Source organism: Prosopis cineraria, unplaced genomic scaffold (assembly GCF_029017545.1).
Source record: "Prosopis cineraria cultivar Desert tree isolate PC_DT_omini unplaced genomic scaffold, ASM2901754v1 PC5, whole genome shotgun sequence".
Classification (NCBI taxonomy): Eukaryota; Viridiplantae; Streptophyta; class Magnoliopsida; order Fabales; family Fabaceae; genus Prosopis; species Prosopis cineraria.
The window spans coordinates 6,966,313-6,982,953 of record NW_026555336.1 but is presented as its reverse complement, the minus strand read 5'-3'; the positions used below and the strand labels follow the sequence as shown (position 1 = coordinate 6,982,953).

Here is a 16,641-nt window from a genome sequence, read left to right as displayed (position 1 = left end):
GGTCGCTTGTTTTTACTTTCTTTTTTATTTTTTCCCAGCAAGCCGGTAGATTGATTAACCCCACAGGTTGGCTGGTTTTTGTGGGGTTGCCTGGGCAAAACCATGTTACTTTAATCCGGTTCGTTTCCTTGACTAGACCAATCAAAAGATTGGCTCATTAATTTATTAGTCTGGTCCGATTTTAAATATCATGATTCATTGTTTATTATTGTATAGTTTAAACTACATGACATGACAACCAATCACCCATTACAAAATACAACACAAACACAACAACGAAGGCATAATTTTCAACATTCAAGTTCCTTAACATGAAACTCATAACAATAATACATCCTATTTAAAAGATGACGGCCTTGATAGCTTTACAATATGACACTTAAAATCTTATTTAATTTATTTATGATTTAGTACTTTTTTCATTAAAAAAAATCTTTTCCGTGATATACTTGACCTCTAAATAAAAGCATTAATACTAACATTAATTTAAAAGAAAAATTCATCTTAAAATACTAACTTTTTAAAAATCCCTTAACACTTATAAATCATACTTATCTCATGAGATACCCAAATAAGACTCATCATTACAACACACACACGTATAATTAAAGCATCTAATTATTGTAGCATAATTTCGCTTCAAATTAAAACCCACCACATAAACATATTAAAGCAAAGCCCTAGAACATATAATTTGTCATAGTTTCCATAACCAAAGACCCTAGCTAGTCACGTTGAAGTCAGGGCTTGCCACAATGTAATCTGCAACGACTTTGAAGAGCTGTTCCCCCCTCATCTTGCCTCTCTTTATCAGATCCTCCGCCGGCGGCGCGTCGCCTTTAGTATGGTATTTGATGACCAACTTCACGACGGATCCGCCATCAGAGCCTCCCACCACCTTCGTCTCAAAGCAGACCTTCTCCAAGCTGTCTGGAAATATACTTCCTCCTACTACGCTGTATTTGTATCCAAGGTTTGCCTCATCAATTTCATCTACTTTGTGCAACACATCAATGGCGTTCCCTCCTGCATCCATCCATTAACATACATACATACATACATGCATGCATGCATACATCCTCTTGATTAGCAATTGATCATGTTGATTTCCTTGACACTAACTTTGGCCAACGGAAGTGATTTTCTTGATGCTTCCAGGGCCTCCAGTGCCTTCAATGACTTGGACACTTTTAACGGAGGGATTAGCCTTTGGAAGGATGGTGTTGAATTGCTTTACCAAAGTGCTGTATAGTTTAGCAGGAGGCACCACAGAGACGGTCTCTGTCTCGTGAGTGAACACACCCATGATTTATGATGAACACAGGTCAAAGCACAAGCAGCAGAGAGCTAGGGCTATGAGGTTTTGAGACGAAGAAGAAGAAGAAGAAGATTTATTAGACTGTGTTGGGCGATTTTCTTAGGAGAGGCAGGGTATTAATTTATAGGCAATATAGGTGTGCGAAGTCATCACTAGGTATTTCTTGGGGAAGAGGTTTCTATTTTTATATTTGAAAAATCCCCAGTATAAAGATAAACTTTTTTTTTTTTGGACCTGAATACTATGAAGATAAACTTGGATTATGTATTACTGGTCAAAAAAAAAAAAACAAAAGACTTGGACTATGTATTTATCAAGTAATACGAACTTTAATTTAAAATACCATATATAATTAAGTTAATGGTCATGACAGCCACAGAAAAGAGCTCCATGTATTTATTCTAGAATTAAAACTTATTTTTGCCTTTCAATTTTACTTGATGGGTCATTGGACACTTTAAATTTAAATATGGGTTAATTTTATCTTTCAATATTAAAGATTCTTTCTCTTATTATTCTAATGTTAAAAATGCCTAACACTTATTATTAGTGAATTTCACCATTTTTTAATATTTTATTATTATTTTTGATTGGATTAATATTCATTTTTACCTTTCAGCTTTTACCTCAAGGATCATTAGGCACCATCAACTCAATGTTTTATAATAAAAGAATATTAAAAAGTTGTAATGTGAGATCCACTAATGATTGATGAAGAGATTGTGGGAAAAAACAAGGTGACGAGGGAGATAATCTACAACATTGAGGAATAAAATTGACCTATATTTAAGTTTAAAATATTCAGTGACCTTTTGGGTAAAATTTATGGATAAAAAATGACTTTCAACCTTTTATCCTAAAACCAACTAAATAAAAAATAACACCACAATATATGTCTATTTCAAAATCTGTTCATATAGTTTCTTAATTTGCTTTAAATGAGCCATCGATGCAGAGATGGATCAACTATATATTGTCACTTGATTTTCTGACTTTTCATTTCTTTAGCTTGTTTTTTTTAAAAACAAAATTTCACTTTGTCCGATACTTTTTTGATTCTATATATAAGTTACCTTTTAAAAAAAATTATTGGTCCTTTTTATTAATCACTCTGTGTAAAAAGATTGGTTATTGTTTTTCCTTCGTATTTTACCATTTCATAATTTTCTATAAGTATAGTAAAAAGGTTAAACATAGAGAGTTTTTATTTTTATATTTGAAAAATTCCCAGTATGAAGATAGACTTTTTTTTTTTTTACCTAAATAGTATGAAGATAGACTTGGACTATGTATTGCTGCTCACAACAAAACAAAACAAAAAAAACAAAAGAAAACAAAAGACTTGGACCACGTATTAATCAAGTAATACGACTTTAACTGACAATACCATATATAATTAAGTTGATGGTTATGTCCGGCTGCAGAAAAGAGCTCCATGTGTTTATTCTAGAGTTAAAAATTATTTTTGTCTTTCAATTTTACTTGATGGGTCATTAGACACCCTACACTTAAATTTGGGTTAATTGTATCCCTCCATGTGTTTATTCTAGAGTTAAAAGTTATTTTTACATTTCAATTTTACTTGATGGGTCATTGGACACCCTATACTTAAATATGGGTTAATTGTATCCCTTGATATTAAAGATTCTCTCTCTTATTATTCTAATGTTAAAAATGCCTAACGCTTGGGTTTCACCATTTTTTTAATATTTTATTATTAATTTTAATTGGATTAAAGTTCATTTTTACATCTCAGCTTTATCACAATTTTTGGGTTCTTTATCACAATTTTCTTGAATTCAAATGCTTAAAAGTAAAAGGAATAAGGAAAAAAAGATGGAGAAATATGCAAAACTTGCTTAGTAAGAACAGAAATAATATTGATAATGATAAAAGAGAAATTACAAGAAATGAAAAATGAAAAACTAAAAAAAAAACATTGACGAATTGTTATTGATGTTTTGCTCAGAGTTAGTGCTCTATTACTTACTGGAGAACTCACTATTCTTTGCTAAATGCATGGTGCTTTAATGGCACTATGTTGAATTTGCTAAAGGATAAAAAGTGTCACGTTGAAAGAGCTTAAGGTGACACAGGATCAAGGTCTAAGTTTTGCATTGGACAAGTAGATTTTAGGGTTGAGTTGTTGAAGTGTTCAGAGAGATTGTGTCAATCATGCATGTAAAGTCTCTCGTACTAATTTTCAATTAATTCCAAGATTAAGGTAATCAAGGGATTAATCTAAAAGGATTACCAAATTGTAAATTTTTGCATAACATAATTCCAAGTTTTCACAACTTTACCTTTGAAAATTAGTAGCTTAGAATTGCTCCTAGCTCTTCAACTTTGCAAGCCCTAGCATTGTTTTTCAATTCAATCATTTGGTTTCATGACGGTTTCATAAAGACATAGTTTGGTATTGGTTGGTTCTATGATTCTTCTTGAGTGTGGATCACTGGAGCACAATTCTTTCAGTATTTTGATTCCCAAATTACTAGCTTTTAAGGAATCCAAGTCACTAATTCTAGGGGTATGCCAATCCATGACTCTGCTGGAGCGTTGATCTCTAGAGCACGGTTCTTTAGGTATTATGGTTCCTAAATCACCTTTGAGTATTCTGATTCCCAAAGCAATGGCACTTGGGAAGCCCTGTTCAATGATTCTAAGGATATGTCGATTCATGACTCTATTAGAGCACCAATGTATGGGTGTTTTGGTTCCTAAATCGCTGGCTCTTATAGAGCCCATTACTTATGACAATCCTCTAAGTCACCAGTTCAAGGAAATCATCCTCATATTCAAAATATTTGACTCGTGGTGGTGCCATTGGTACACATGTATGGGTCCCATAAGGCATGCCAAAAAATTGTTTGCTGTGGTTGAGCATGCCATAGGAGCATGTCTTTAAAAGGTGCTATTTACCTGACTTCTAAATCAAATAGTGAGTTCCTCGACTTCTTTATCATAATTTCCCTGAATATAAATTCTTAAAAATGAAGGAAATGTAGAAACAAATATGGAGAAACCTACAAGACTTGCATGGTGAGAGAAGCAAATATAATATTGATAATAATAAAAGAGAAATTATAGGAAATAAAAGATAGAAAAAGAAATGAGAAAGTATTGGCACATTATTATTGTTATTTTGCTAGGAGTTAGTGCTCTGCTGGTTGATAGAGAACTTACTGCTCTTTGCTAGATGCACGGTGCATTAAGGGCGCTATGTTGAATTAGTTGAAAGATAAAAAGAGTAGCGTTAGGCAAGCTTGGGGGTGACACATATAATGTCCACCTTGACATTATCAGGACAACACTCACATATCATTGTGATAACTCAGATTAAATAAAATCCTCTGAATAAGTTAGTACAACTCAAAGATTTAAAAATAATTAGTTAAAACATTGGAATCCTAAAAAAAACCCTTTTTGAAAATATTGTTTGAGCTCAAACCATGGTTAAAAATCGATTAAGAGCAAATACGAAAGCATAGGAAACAAATTACATCAAAAACTGGCTTAAACGCCATTTTTCAATAAATACTGGTCCATCTGTCACGACGGATGGCACAAAGGGATGAATCCCTCAAGGGCCTCTTGCGTGGTAGCGCAACAATCATGCACCGTGGTGCGCACCTGCTATCATAACTTTTCTCTAAACTTTCAGAGCGCATCGTTTCGTCATTCGACATCTGATTTGAGCGATTCAAGTATCCACACGAAACTCTTTGAGCCCCCTAGCTAATGGCACTGGTTCACACTCAAACAATCATTTGTTTAAAAGATGAACACCCAAATCTAAAATGATTTGTTTTCACAACAAAGCACATATTATGGTGTCCAACTCACAATATATAATGCCATTAGCCCCAAAGACACCTTAATCACCTCAAATGGACCACACACCACATAACAATCCATTTATATCATACAATTAAGCAATTATGCTCAAAATAACCACCAAACTCCCATTTGATAATAACATAACGGGGTGGATAAAATTCAACACATCAATCAATTAGTCATTTTGACACTCAAAACACTTAATATATATATATATATATACATATATCACTTGTAAGCAACTTGGCCAAGCACACATCTAATCCATAACACCAATCTTGGACCAAGACATACACACTTATCACAAATTCATACAACTGATTTCCAAATAATGTCATGTTCCTACATTGTCAATATTTAGTGACAATATTCATTATAATACACAAAAAGAGAAAAGGAAAAAGCTATACAATGATGCTCTTTACTTTTCAAATGCCCCTTCTTTTTCCTTATCCCTACTGAAACCTTCACCTGTAAAATATAACCATGGGGTGAGATAAACATCTCAGTAACCAATATAGCTCATCAAATATTTATTACCATAAATAACCATGAAAAAGTATCAAAACGATAGTAATACAAGCATACCATAATTATAAGATATATGTATCTCTTCTCAACAAAACATATAGTTTTACACTAGCATGATCATCTAACCACCAAACCTCCAATGCTTCCCGACACGAAATCATAGGCTCTCCTGGTTCAACTACTTGTTGACCCGAGCACACTTTTAGTGATAAAAATACCCGGCTAAAGGTAATTTAACCCTTCTACGGATTATGATTTTTTTCCTCTTCACACACTTGTAATAGAGGCGTCGTTGACTCTTAACCACACCCTAATGGGTATTAGAGAGTTGCCAGACTGTTCGGATGACCCATAGTAACAGTCCCATATATTGCTGCACCGGATAACCCATAATGTCAGCCTGACCATATAAATTTTTCACTCACATATCTCCACACACATATATTTTCATAGATCTTGGGTGAACTTCTACCCCTTATGATCATGCTCTTTCATAAATTCCTCATTTTTCATCACATTTTCATATCGCATTTATGTACATAGTATACACATTTCAATTAAAAACAATAACCATTTACACAATACTTTTTCTTACAAAAATCATTTACAATGTCAAATTATGCATAAAACTCTTCAAAACTATAACTTTATCATTTAAAACTACTTCTACACAGTTATGATAGTTAATAAAGACAATAAACTATATGGTTACCTTAACCCTTTGTCACACAAAAAGGATTATCGTGGCTTAATATTAGCTCCATGCGTTCTATATGCACAATAAGGCTCGATCAATGCTCAATCTACACCAATAAGTGACAATTGTCAATTATCTCTCCGAATAACTCTGAATCCTCTAGGTGCTAAGTACTTAAAATACTCAAATTCCTTTTTCTAACATTACCAACCATTCCTACACACTCTAACCATCCTACTACACATTCCAACACATCAAATTTGCTAATCAATATCCCACATTATCTTAAAATCCTTAAATTATACTTAGGGTTCGTCCAAACCCCTATCAAAAATTCTCAATCACTACAAAACTCATAAACTTAGGGTTAGAAGCTTGATTTAACTCCCTAAGATCTTAAATAAACCAATGGGTTTGGTCTAAACCCAAGAGAACTGAAATCAAAGCCCCTATTACCCCAAATGTTTAGATTTTCACATAAAAGAGGGAGAAGAGGGAATAAACAACTTACCCAATGGTGATTTAAGCTCCAAATGCCCTCAAAGTAGCCTAAGGATTGTGCCCTAGTAGACCAAAAGCTTTTCTCCATCGCTCTCTCATTATCTCTCTCTTTTTCTTCTGTTTTTGATCTGTTTTCGCATATGATAAGTACAGATTTTGCACGTGCGCCGCTGCGCACTGACTCGCCCGCTACAGCGCATGGCACAAAAAGCCCCATGAAATTTTAAGCTTCTTTCCGTGCCATGGCTTGCTTGAACCTTGACCTAGCCCTCTTCTAAGGCTGTCCAAGGATCCAAAAATCATATTAGTCTCCATAAATCTCACTAAATAATAATTTATCTAAATTGACCAAATTACTCTTTAAAACCCTAATAATTACTAATGAAAAAATTTATGATGTTATAACGCAAGATCAAGGTTTGAGTTTTGCGCTAAACAAGTAAATTTTTGGGATAAGTTGTTGAAGTGCTAAGAAAGATTGTGTTGACCACATATGTGTGTGGTGGCTTCCTTTCTATTGGCACAAAATGGCAATTTTTCCTTAGTTTCATGCTTTTTTTTATGCCACTAGCTACAATTTTCTCCAAAATTTCATTCAGTTTTCGTTGTTTTTAAAGTGGTGGATTAGTTCTTCTTCTTATCAAGTAACTACCTCTCCTCTAAAAAAAATTGATGTGAGCTTGGGCTAAAATTACTTCTTTAGGCCTAAATAGTTGAGCTTGAGGCAAAACTCACATGTTAACCCAAATACACTTACAGCATTCTTTTTTTTTTTTTTGAATGAAAGATCACATTTCATCAAACCATAAAGGAAACTATTAGAAACACACACCCACAAATTCTAAATTTTATGGGTCAAAGCAAAAACATCAACATACGAGAATGATAAAGATAGTAAAAGAAGAGCACGCTAAGCTTTTAGAAGATGGGCTTTACAACTACACATGAAAAAAAGCCCAACTGAAAACAAGAGACTAATGAACCTTGCGAATTGTGAAAAATGACTACAAAGATACAAAAAAAGACTTATGAAATTATATATAGATATTTTATAAGAAAAGTAATATCAAATAAACTTTCTAAATTAATAGTAGCACAAAAAGAACTAGAAATAATGAAATAAATAAAAAATCTAAACCTTGAAAAAAAAATAATTGAAAATAAAAAATATTTTAATTACCAAAATATACATACATAAGTTTTTTAATTTGTAGAAAACAGAGCTAAGCCCACACAATATCATTCACTAATATATAAAACGAGGGACTGAATTCCCCACAGAATCTCTATATAACAAAGAGAGAAGCTTCCTAGGTGACATCTTAAGAGTAAGACAAGTGTCAAATTAATTCACATACTTTTCTTAGCAAGCCAATCTGTCTATTACCCTCACTAATCCCAATTTTAATCACAACATCAACATTTCTATCAAGAAAGATTAACACCATGCTTGAGCTGCAGTAGTCAATTTGTCCTGATTTGAAAGAAAAGAAATATATTTAATTAGGTGCTTAGCCTTATATATTTAATGTACTTTATCTAATAAAATCAAAACAATTATATTTTAATGTGTTAATAATATTAATAACAATAATTTATTATATAATAAATAATCTATAAATGATATACATATCTTGATTTAATTGAAAATAAGTATTTTAAGTATATATAGCCAAGCATATAATTAAGTTTTTTCCTTATTAATATTAGTTAACTAATTACATTCATTTATCATGTATATGAACGACATGCATAATATTATTTGCATGTTGCTCTTTAATCTACATATTCACACTTACTTTTACAATATAATCCTAATTATATTATAAATAACAAGTATGATCATGATTTTTTTTTCCGCATATTTGAGTTATTTTTTTTTCTTGCATTGCTGCACATTTACTTCTTATATAATATTCTGATGTCTCAATCATATGATGATTTAATATACCCTCACCGTTGTGAAACTAGTAACATAAAAAAAAAAAGATAATAAAAAAGAAAAGGAACCGTACAACAAACGAACAAAATGGAGGAAAAGTGATGCCCCAATTTAATGACGTCATTCAGTGCCATATCATAAGTCAAGCAAACTCAGCGTCCCACGAATTTTCCTGAAGCAAATGAAAGTGGATTGTTAGGTGCTTAAGTGTGAGTGAATTTAAATTTTTTTATATCGATTAAAATTAAATTTAATAAATAATATATAATAAAAAATAATTTATAAATTTAAATTTTAAAATTTAAATTAAAATATGATATTTATTTTTTCTTTCCCTCATTGCTGGGCACTGTTTGAAACCCGACAAAGCTAGGCTGACGTTGATTGCTTGTGCAGTGACTTAGCATTTGGGTGTATTTAATATGAAGAACTTGTGTATTTTACCTTTAAGAGAAAAAATTATTATATTGTTCATGCATTAGTAGATTTAAGATAATATGAGATTCTAGGCAATCATTCTCGATTAAAAAAATCTGAAATAACTAAGATCCAACTATTTTTGCTCAATTTTCTTTTTGTCTTTTTCTTTTCCTGATCCAGATCGTCCAGCCTTGATGCATGCATTGTCTAGTTCCGAGCCTTGTCGAGGTCAATCACAGCCATCAATGGCACGTTTTAAAAATATTAATTTAAAATTTCTCCTCCGATCATCATTTTCCTCCTCCGTCTGGCTTTTTGCGTGCAGGTTTCATCTTCCCTCTAATGCAACAAAAATCGTAGATGCGAGAAGTTGAAAAAGTCATGGCTTTTTTGACTAAATAATCAATACCTCCAATTTAGTGAGAGAAACATTACCTTCTTCAATATACAAAATATTCTCAATAATCAATATTTTTAATTTAAAATTAATTTTTTAACTCAACAGGAAGATAAAACAAAAGCTAAATAGTTTCTTCCTAAAAAAATTGGATAAGACTTGATATAGATAGCTCTATCAAGGAGCTGCTTTTTATGGTGGTCTTATTCGAGATAACCATGACAATTAGATTAAGGACTTCTCTAAATTTTTTGACTACCATCTTAGTATAGCAGCCGACCTTATGGACATTCTTGAAGGATTCAGTATTTGCTAGGCTGAGAAGTTTAATAGAGTCAATGTCTATTCGGATTTTAGTGAAGCAATTGTGCCCATACGCAATGAGCTTTCTATTATTCATCCACTTGCTGCAATTATTAACAAAGTCAGAGATCTTCTTATGTATAATTGGTCAATCACTTTTGATTACGTTTTCAGAAAGACTAACAAATGCGCAGATTGAATGACCTATTAACCTTTCCTGACAACTCAATTGTTCATATTTTTAATAGTCTACCTTTTGATTATAATAACTTTTTATACGTTGATATGACTTAATATATCTATCTACACAATTTTTTCATAGCCTTCTAATTAAAAAAAAAAAGGGTCATAGCTTTGGCGTGTGTGGGTGTGTGTACCGATTCCTCTACCTTTTCTTTCCTTATGTCTTCTTATAATCTCTTTTCTTTTACCCCACTTCCTTTTTCTTCATGCCTTTTCCTTTATTCGTCCATGTTTTTAATCCCTTTTCTTTTATTCTTCTTTTTGGTCGCTGGTTTTTTCTTCCTTTTTAATTTTTTCCAACAAGCCAGTGAATTGATTGACCCAATGGGGTTGGCCAGTCTTTTAGGTTAATTGGGCTAAACCTGTTGGCGATATGAAGGTAAATTGTGAGCTGAGTTATTTGAGTCATGTCAAGGGACATTATTTTTAAGAACTATTTTGACACACCAGGATAATAGACCAGTAGTTTTTCAAAATTAAACAAGCACTTCCTGTACAAGCAAGGCATCAAAATAGCAAGCACTAACGGGAAACAAACTCAAGTGAAGAACAAGAACACAGGAGAAGTTGGAGGAGGAGAGAAATGCCCCAAAAGCTCAAGAGGTTGGTGTCTAGTTTAGGCCGCATGCATGCCTATATATAGGCCAAGATCTTGGATGAATGTTGGGCAACATTTACTAGATTAATTTATCAGTTACACAAAGACAAACGTTGGGTAGCATTACATTTATTAGATTAATTCATCGATTATACAAACATAAAAATCATGTAAACAATTGCCTGAAGACATTGGTGGACAAACACGTTTAAAGAATTTATTCATTCGTTTCAAGAATTTGTTTTAATAGCCAAAAAATGTTTACGATTTGAATTCAAACTCCAGACAGCTAAAAAATGAAGTTTCCAGTAGGCTCAAAAAATAAATAATTTTTTTATTTTTTATAAAAATAATCTAGTAAAAAAACTCAATGACTCTTGAACTCGCGTGCAAAGGGGTGAATCAATTGATTTCAATTACAATTACCCTAAATTGGCTTATTTCGTGTGCATGAACCCACTTTTTTTCCAAACTCATTTTACTAATTTATTTCATTCCTTAATATTTATACACTAAAAGTACTCTTCATTTAGGTAATGTGAGACTTCTTTTAACACACACATTCAATTACCACAACAAAACCATGTTACTGTAATCCTGGTTTGCTTCCTTGATCAGACCAACTAAAGAACTGGCTCATGGGTATACTAGAGTGGTTCGATTTAAATATAATGATTCCTTGTATAGTATAAGTTACATGACAATCAATCACTCATGACAAAATACAACACAAAATACAACTGTGAATGTATAATTTGCAACATTCAAGTTGCTTAACATAAGACTCATAACAATAATATATCTTATTTGAAAGACGACGGTCTTAATAGCTTCACACCATGACACTTAAAAACCTTATTAAACTTGCAAGCTGTCTATGATTTAGTATTTTTTTATTTCAAAAAAAAATCTTTGTCGTGACATATTTAACCCCTAAACAAAAGCATCACTGCTCATAGAAGTTTAAAAGAAAAATTCATCTTAAAAAATTAACTTTTTAAAAACCCCCCACAGTACTTACGAATCATATTTATCTTGCAAGATCCCAAAATAAGACTCATCACAGTATATATTAAAGCAAGACCCTAGAATATATAATTTGCCATAGTTGCCGCAACCAAAGACCCTAGCAGCTAGTTATGTTAAAGTCGGGGCTTGCCACAATGTAATCTGCAACGACCTTGAAGAGCTGTTCCCCCCTCATCTTGCCTCTCTTGACCAGATCCTCCGCTGGCGGTGAGTTCCCTTTTGTATGGTATTTGATGACGAAATTCACGATGGATCCGCCGTCACAGCCTCCCACCACCTTCGTCTCAAAGCACACCTTCTCCAAGCTTTCTGGAAATTTATTTCCTCCTACTACGCTGTAATTGTATCTAAGGTTTGCCTCATCAATTTCATCTACTTTGTGTAACACATCAATGGCGTTCCCTCCTGCATCCATCCATTAACATACATACATACATACATGCATGCATGCATGCATGCATCCTCTTGATTAGCAATTGATCGTGTTGATTTCCTTGATACTAACCTTGGCCAACGGAAGTGATTTTCTTGATGCTTCCAGGGCCTCCAGTGCCTTCAATGACTTGGACACTTTTAACGGAGGGATTAGCCTTTGGAAAGATGGTGTCGAATTGTTTTACAAAAGTGTTGTATAGTTTAGCAGGAGGTACCACAGAGACGGTCTCTGTCTCGTAAGTGAACACACCCATGATTTATGATAAACACAGGTCAAAGCACAGGCAGCATTGAGCTAGGGCTATGAGGTTTTGAGACGAAGAAGAAGAAGAAGATTTATCAGACTGTGTTGGGCGATTTTCTTAGGAGAGGCAGGGTATTTATTTATAGGCAATATAGGTGTGCGAAGTCATCACTAGGTATATTTCTTGGGGAAGAGGTTTCTACCTTTAAATTTGAAAAATCCCCAGTATAAAGATAGAATTTTTTTTTTGACCTGAATAGTATGATGATAGACTTGGACTATATATTGCTAGTAAAAAAAATAAAAAAATTAAAATATTTTTAATCAAATTTCATCTCTCAATAAAATAATTACTTACTTTTAAATTAATCATATTTTTATATTTATTCTTATTAAACACTCTATAATAAATATAAAGTTATTATCAATAGGAATACTTTGAAAAAAGGCAATGATTATACTTCAAAAAACTAAAAGTGTCTTATATTTTTGAACATCCAACTTTTAAAAAAATATTTTATATTTTTAAATAGAGGGAGCATGTATTAATCAAGTAATGCAACTTTAATTTACAATACCATATCTAATTAAGTTGATGGTCATGACGGGTCACAGAAAAGAGCTCCATATGTTTATTATAGAGTTAAAAGTTATTTTTGTCTCTCAATTTTACTTGATGGGTCATTTTATTATAGAGTTGAATATGGGTTAATTTTATCCCTTAATGTTAAAGATTTTCTCTCTTATTACTCTAATGTTAAAAATGCCTAACACTTGTTATCAGTGGATTTCACCATTTTTTTTAATATCTTATTATTATTATTTTTGATTGGGTTAAGATTCATTTTTGCCTCAAGGATCGTTAAGCACCCTCAACTTAATGTTTTGTAATAAAAAATATTAAAAAATTGTAATGTGAGATCCATTAATGATAAAGAGATTGTGAGAAAAAGACAAGTTAACGAGTGAGATAATCTATAGCGTTGAGAAACGGAATTGACCTAGTTTAAATTTAAAGTATTCAGTGACCTTTTAAATAAAATTTATAGATAAAAAATGACTTTTAACCTTTTATCCTAAAACCAACCAAATAAAAAATAACACCACAATATATGTCTATTCCAGAATCTGTTCGTATAGTTTCTTAATTTGCTTTAAATTAGCCATCGATGTAGACATTAGTACAAAAATGGCTTTTTACAGCGGTTAACGAGACGATGTTGTTCCAGGGGATGTAAAAAGTCTCTTTTTTTACATCGGTTATAAACCCGATATAAAAATTAAATTTTTTATATCGGTTATAGAGCCGATGTTGAAAGTTATATACAAGAAAATTAAAAAAAAAATTACTTTAACTTTTTACACCGGTTTCGATCCCAACCGGTGTAAAAAGTGCACCTTTTACACCGGTTGGGATTGGAACCAGTGTAAAAGGTACACTTTTTATACTGGTGGGATCGGAACCGGTGTAAAAGCTGCACGTTTTACATCGGTTGGGATCGAAACCGGTGTAAAAGATACACTTTTTACACTAGTTGTGACCATAACCGGTGTAAAAAATATTATATTCTACAACGGTTGTGGTAATAACCAGTGTAAAAAGTATTTTATTTTATTTTATATTATATTTATTTCATTGATTTTACCCATTCCTGTGCATAGAAATTGCCAAATCAGACAGCCCAATTAATTTACAATTGTTTATCAAGTATTTATCAACTATACAAAGCTATTTAACTATTAAAAAAACTAATAATTTTCTAAATTGTCAAAATTGCCATTCCTGTGCATAAAAATTGCCAAATCAGACAGCTCAATTCATTTACAATTGTTTATCAAGTATTTATCAACTATACAAAATTATTTAACTATTAGGAAAACTAATAATTTTCTAAATTATGTCAACTATCAAAATTAAAACATGTCTAAAAGTAACAAAAAACCTCACAAGTTCTCCACAAAATAGGTTGCCTAACGTATGCGGATGTCTTCAATTTCAACTTCAGAAAATGCATCCGAATTATCAAACATCTAAAATTTAATTCATAAAGTAGGCATATTAATCAATCTCAAATAACATAATAAAATAAAATTTTTAAAAATATATATATTTACCTCTTTTGTAAATTCGGTCATGCCTAATGTGATAATATTGAGCATGTGCCTCATGACATATAGACCGCACAAGTTCGTCCTCACCGATTGTCTATGACTCTATATAAGAACAAATCATAAAAAATTAGTAAGAAATCTTAATGGTTGAACATATTAATAAAGTATAGCATCACCTTTGCATCAAACATTTCCACACCTACCTCCCACAACGCTTTCAAATCTTCAATCAGAGGTTTTAGGTAAATATCAATATCATTTCCCGGTTGTTTTGGTCCCGAAATCAACATGGATAGCATCATGTACTTCCGTTTCATGCACAACTTAGGTGATAGATTGTAAATCACCAAAAGAACAGGCCATGAACTATGAATACTACTAAGACTACCATAAGGATTCATTCCATCGGTAGAAAGTCCAAGCCTCAAGTTCCTTGGCTCATTGCCAAATTCAGGAAACAATTGATCAATTTTCTTCCATTAAGGAGAATCGGCTGGATGTCAAAGTTTTCCATCAGATATTCTCTCATTTGCATGCCACATCAAGTTCTTTGCATCATTAGTATTTGCAAACAAACGCTTGAACCTTGGTATAATTGGAAGATACCATAAGACTTTTGTAGGAGCCCCCTTCTCTTTGTACCGTGGTGCCTTACATTTCGGACACTTCTCCTCCCCTTCAAGCTCTTTTCTGTACAACACACAATCATTAGGACATGCGTGTATTTTTTCATACTTCATATCCATTGGACACAAGATATTCTTAGCATCATAATAACGATTTGGTAGTAAATTGCCCTTCGGAAACATTATTTGAAGTAACTCTAACAACCATGTGAAACTTTGATCACTCCACCCAACTCTTGCCTTTAAGGTAACTAGTTTTAACACCCCAAATAACAAATTAAAATCAGTGCACCCCGGGTATAGAGGCTTCTCTGCGTCAGTGCACAAGTTATCATACACATTTGCTCGTTCAAAAGCCTCTTCCCCAACATCACGGATCATGTGCTCTAATCGATCTTCATTTATTTCTACTTCATCATCAAGATTATCAACTCCCACACATTGAGATGTGTTACTATAATTTTCCAATCGTTCACCATGCCAAATCCATATTGTATAATTTTTGCAAATCCCATCACAAACTAAGTGCTCTCTTATTTCGGGAACACCTAGTTTCCTTTCATTCAAACAATTAACACAAGGACAATAGAACCTTTCACTATTGTCAACAATATTTTTCTTAGCAAATTCCAAAAATTCTTTCACCCCATTATCATACTCGTCACTTGTTCATCTAGCATTCATCCAACTACGATCCATATGTCACCTCCTAAAGAATATAACTAATGTTATTATCTTCAAACTAGTTTAAAAAACTAAGTTCCTAATTAAATTAAGATTTGAAAAAATTTTGGCGGAATCTCCCCTAAAAATTGGATCTCTCAAGACTTTTAAAAAAAATTTACAAGAGAAAATTGACAATTTTAACCCAAATAAATGATCACATACAACAACCTGAGACCTTATGAAGCCACTAACAGCACTCCCAACAACAATCAATATCATTAAAAACTAAATTTAAAAAAATTAGAGGAAAGAATAAATTTAAAAAAAATTTCGACAGAGTCTCCCCTAAACATTGGACTTCCCAAAAGTTTTAAAAAATTTTACACGAGAAAATTAACAATTTTAAACCAAATAAATGAATCACATGCAACAACTTGAGGCTTTATGAAGCCACTAACAGCACTCCCAGCAACAATCAATATCATTAAAAACTAAATTTAAACATTATAAAATTTAAAAATTTATATTCAACACATACCTGGGTGGTGGTAGCTGCAGCAACGGCTCAACACTGAGAGGGAGGGAGAAGGAGTCGTGGAGGGGGGCAAGAGGGAGGGAGAGGGGCAGGGGGGCGGGAGAGTGAAGGGGTGGGCAAGGGGAGAGGGGGAGGGGGGGTGGGCAAGGGACGAGGGGGAGGGGGAAGGCCGAGGAAGGGGGAGTGGGAGGGGGACAGGCGGCG

General features: G+C 32.8%; 2 protein-coding genes across 2 annotated transcripts; both read right to left on the bottom strand.

Annotated features, from left to right (window-relative positions):
* Positions 1-605: 605 nt before the first annotated feature.
* LOC129310281 (pathogenesis-related protein 2-like) lies at positions 606-1,415 on the bottom strand. Its single transcript, XM_054952092.1, has 2 exons — positions 1,123-1,415; positions 606-1,023 (listed from the first exon to the last, which is right to left on the bottom strand). Exons 1-2 carry the CDS (start codon positions 1,304-1,306, stop codon positions 722-724), a joined length of 486 nt encoding a protein of 161 aa, XP_054808067.1. The 5' UTR covers positions 1,307-1,415; the 3' UTR covers positions 606-721.
* A 10,501-nt stretch (positions 1,416-11,916) lies between these two features.
* Positions 11,917-12,582, bottom strand: LOC129311514 (pathogenesis-related protein 2-like). The gene is made up of 2 exons (XM_054953844.1): positions 12,325-12,582; positions 11,917-12,224 (listed from the first exon to the last, which is right to left on the bottom strand). The coding sequence occupies exons 1-2, from the start codon at positions 12,506-12,508 to the stop codon at positions 11,917-11,919; spliced, it is 492 nt and encodes a 163-aa protein (XP_054809819.1). The 5' UTR covers positions 12,509-12,582.
* Between the last annotated feature and the right edge of the window lie 4,059 nt (positions 12,583-16,641).

Excerpts from the sequence above, each read along its gene's own strand:
- LOC129310281 (XM_054952092.1), bottom strand. The coding sequence starts at position 1,306 with ATGGGTGTGTTCACTCACGAGACAGAGACCGTCTCTGTGGTGCCTCCT. Across the intron at positions 1,024-1,122 it reads AATCACTTCCGTTGGCCAAA|GGAACGCCATTGATGTGTTG; the intron begins GTTAGTGTCAAG and ends TGGATGCAGGAG.
- LOC129311514 (XM_054953844.1), bottom strand. The coding sequence starts at position 12,508 with ATGGGTGTGTTCACTTACGAGACAGAGACCGTCTCTGTGGTACCTCCT. Across the intron at positions 12,225-12,324 it reads AATCACTTCCGTTGGCCAAG|GAGGGAACGCCATTGATGTG; the intron begins GTTAGTATCAAG and ends GGATGGATGCAG.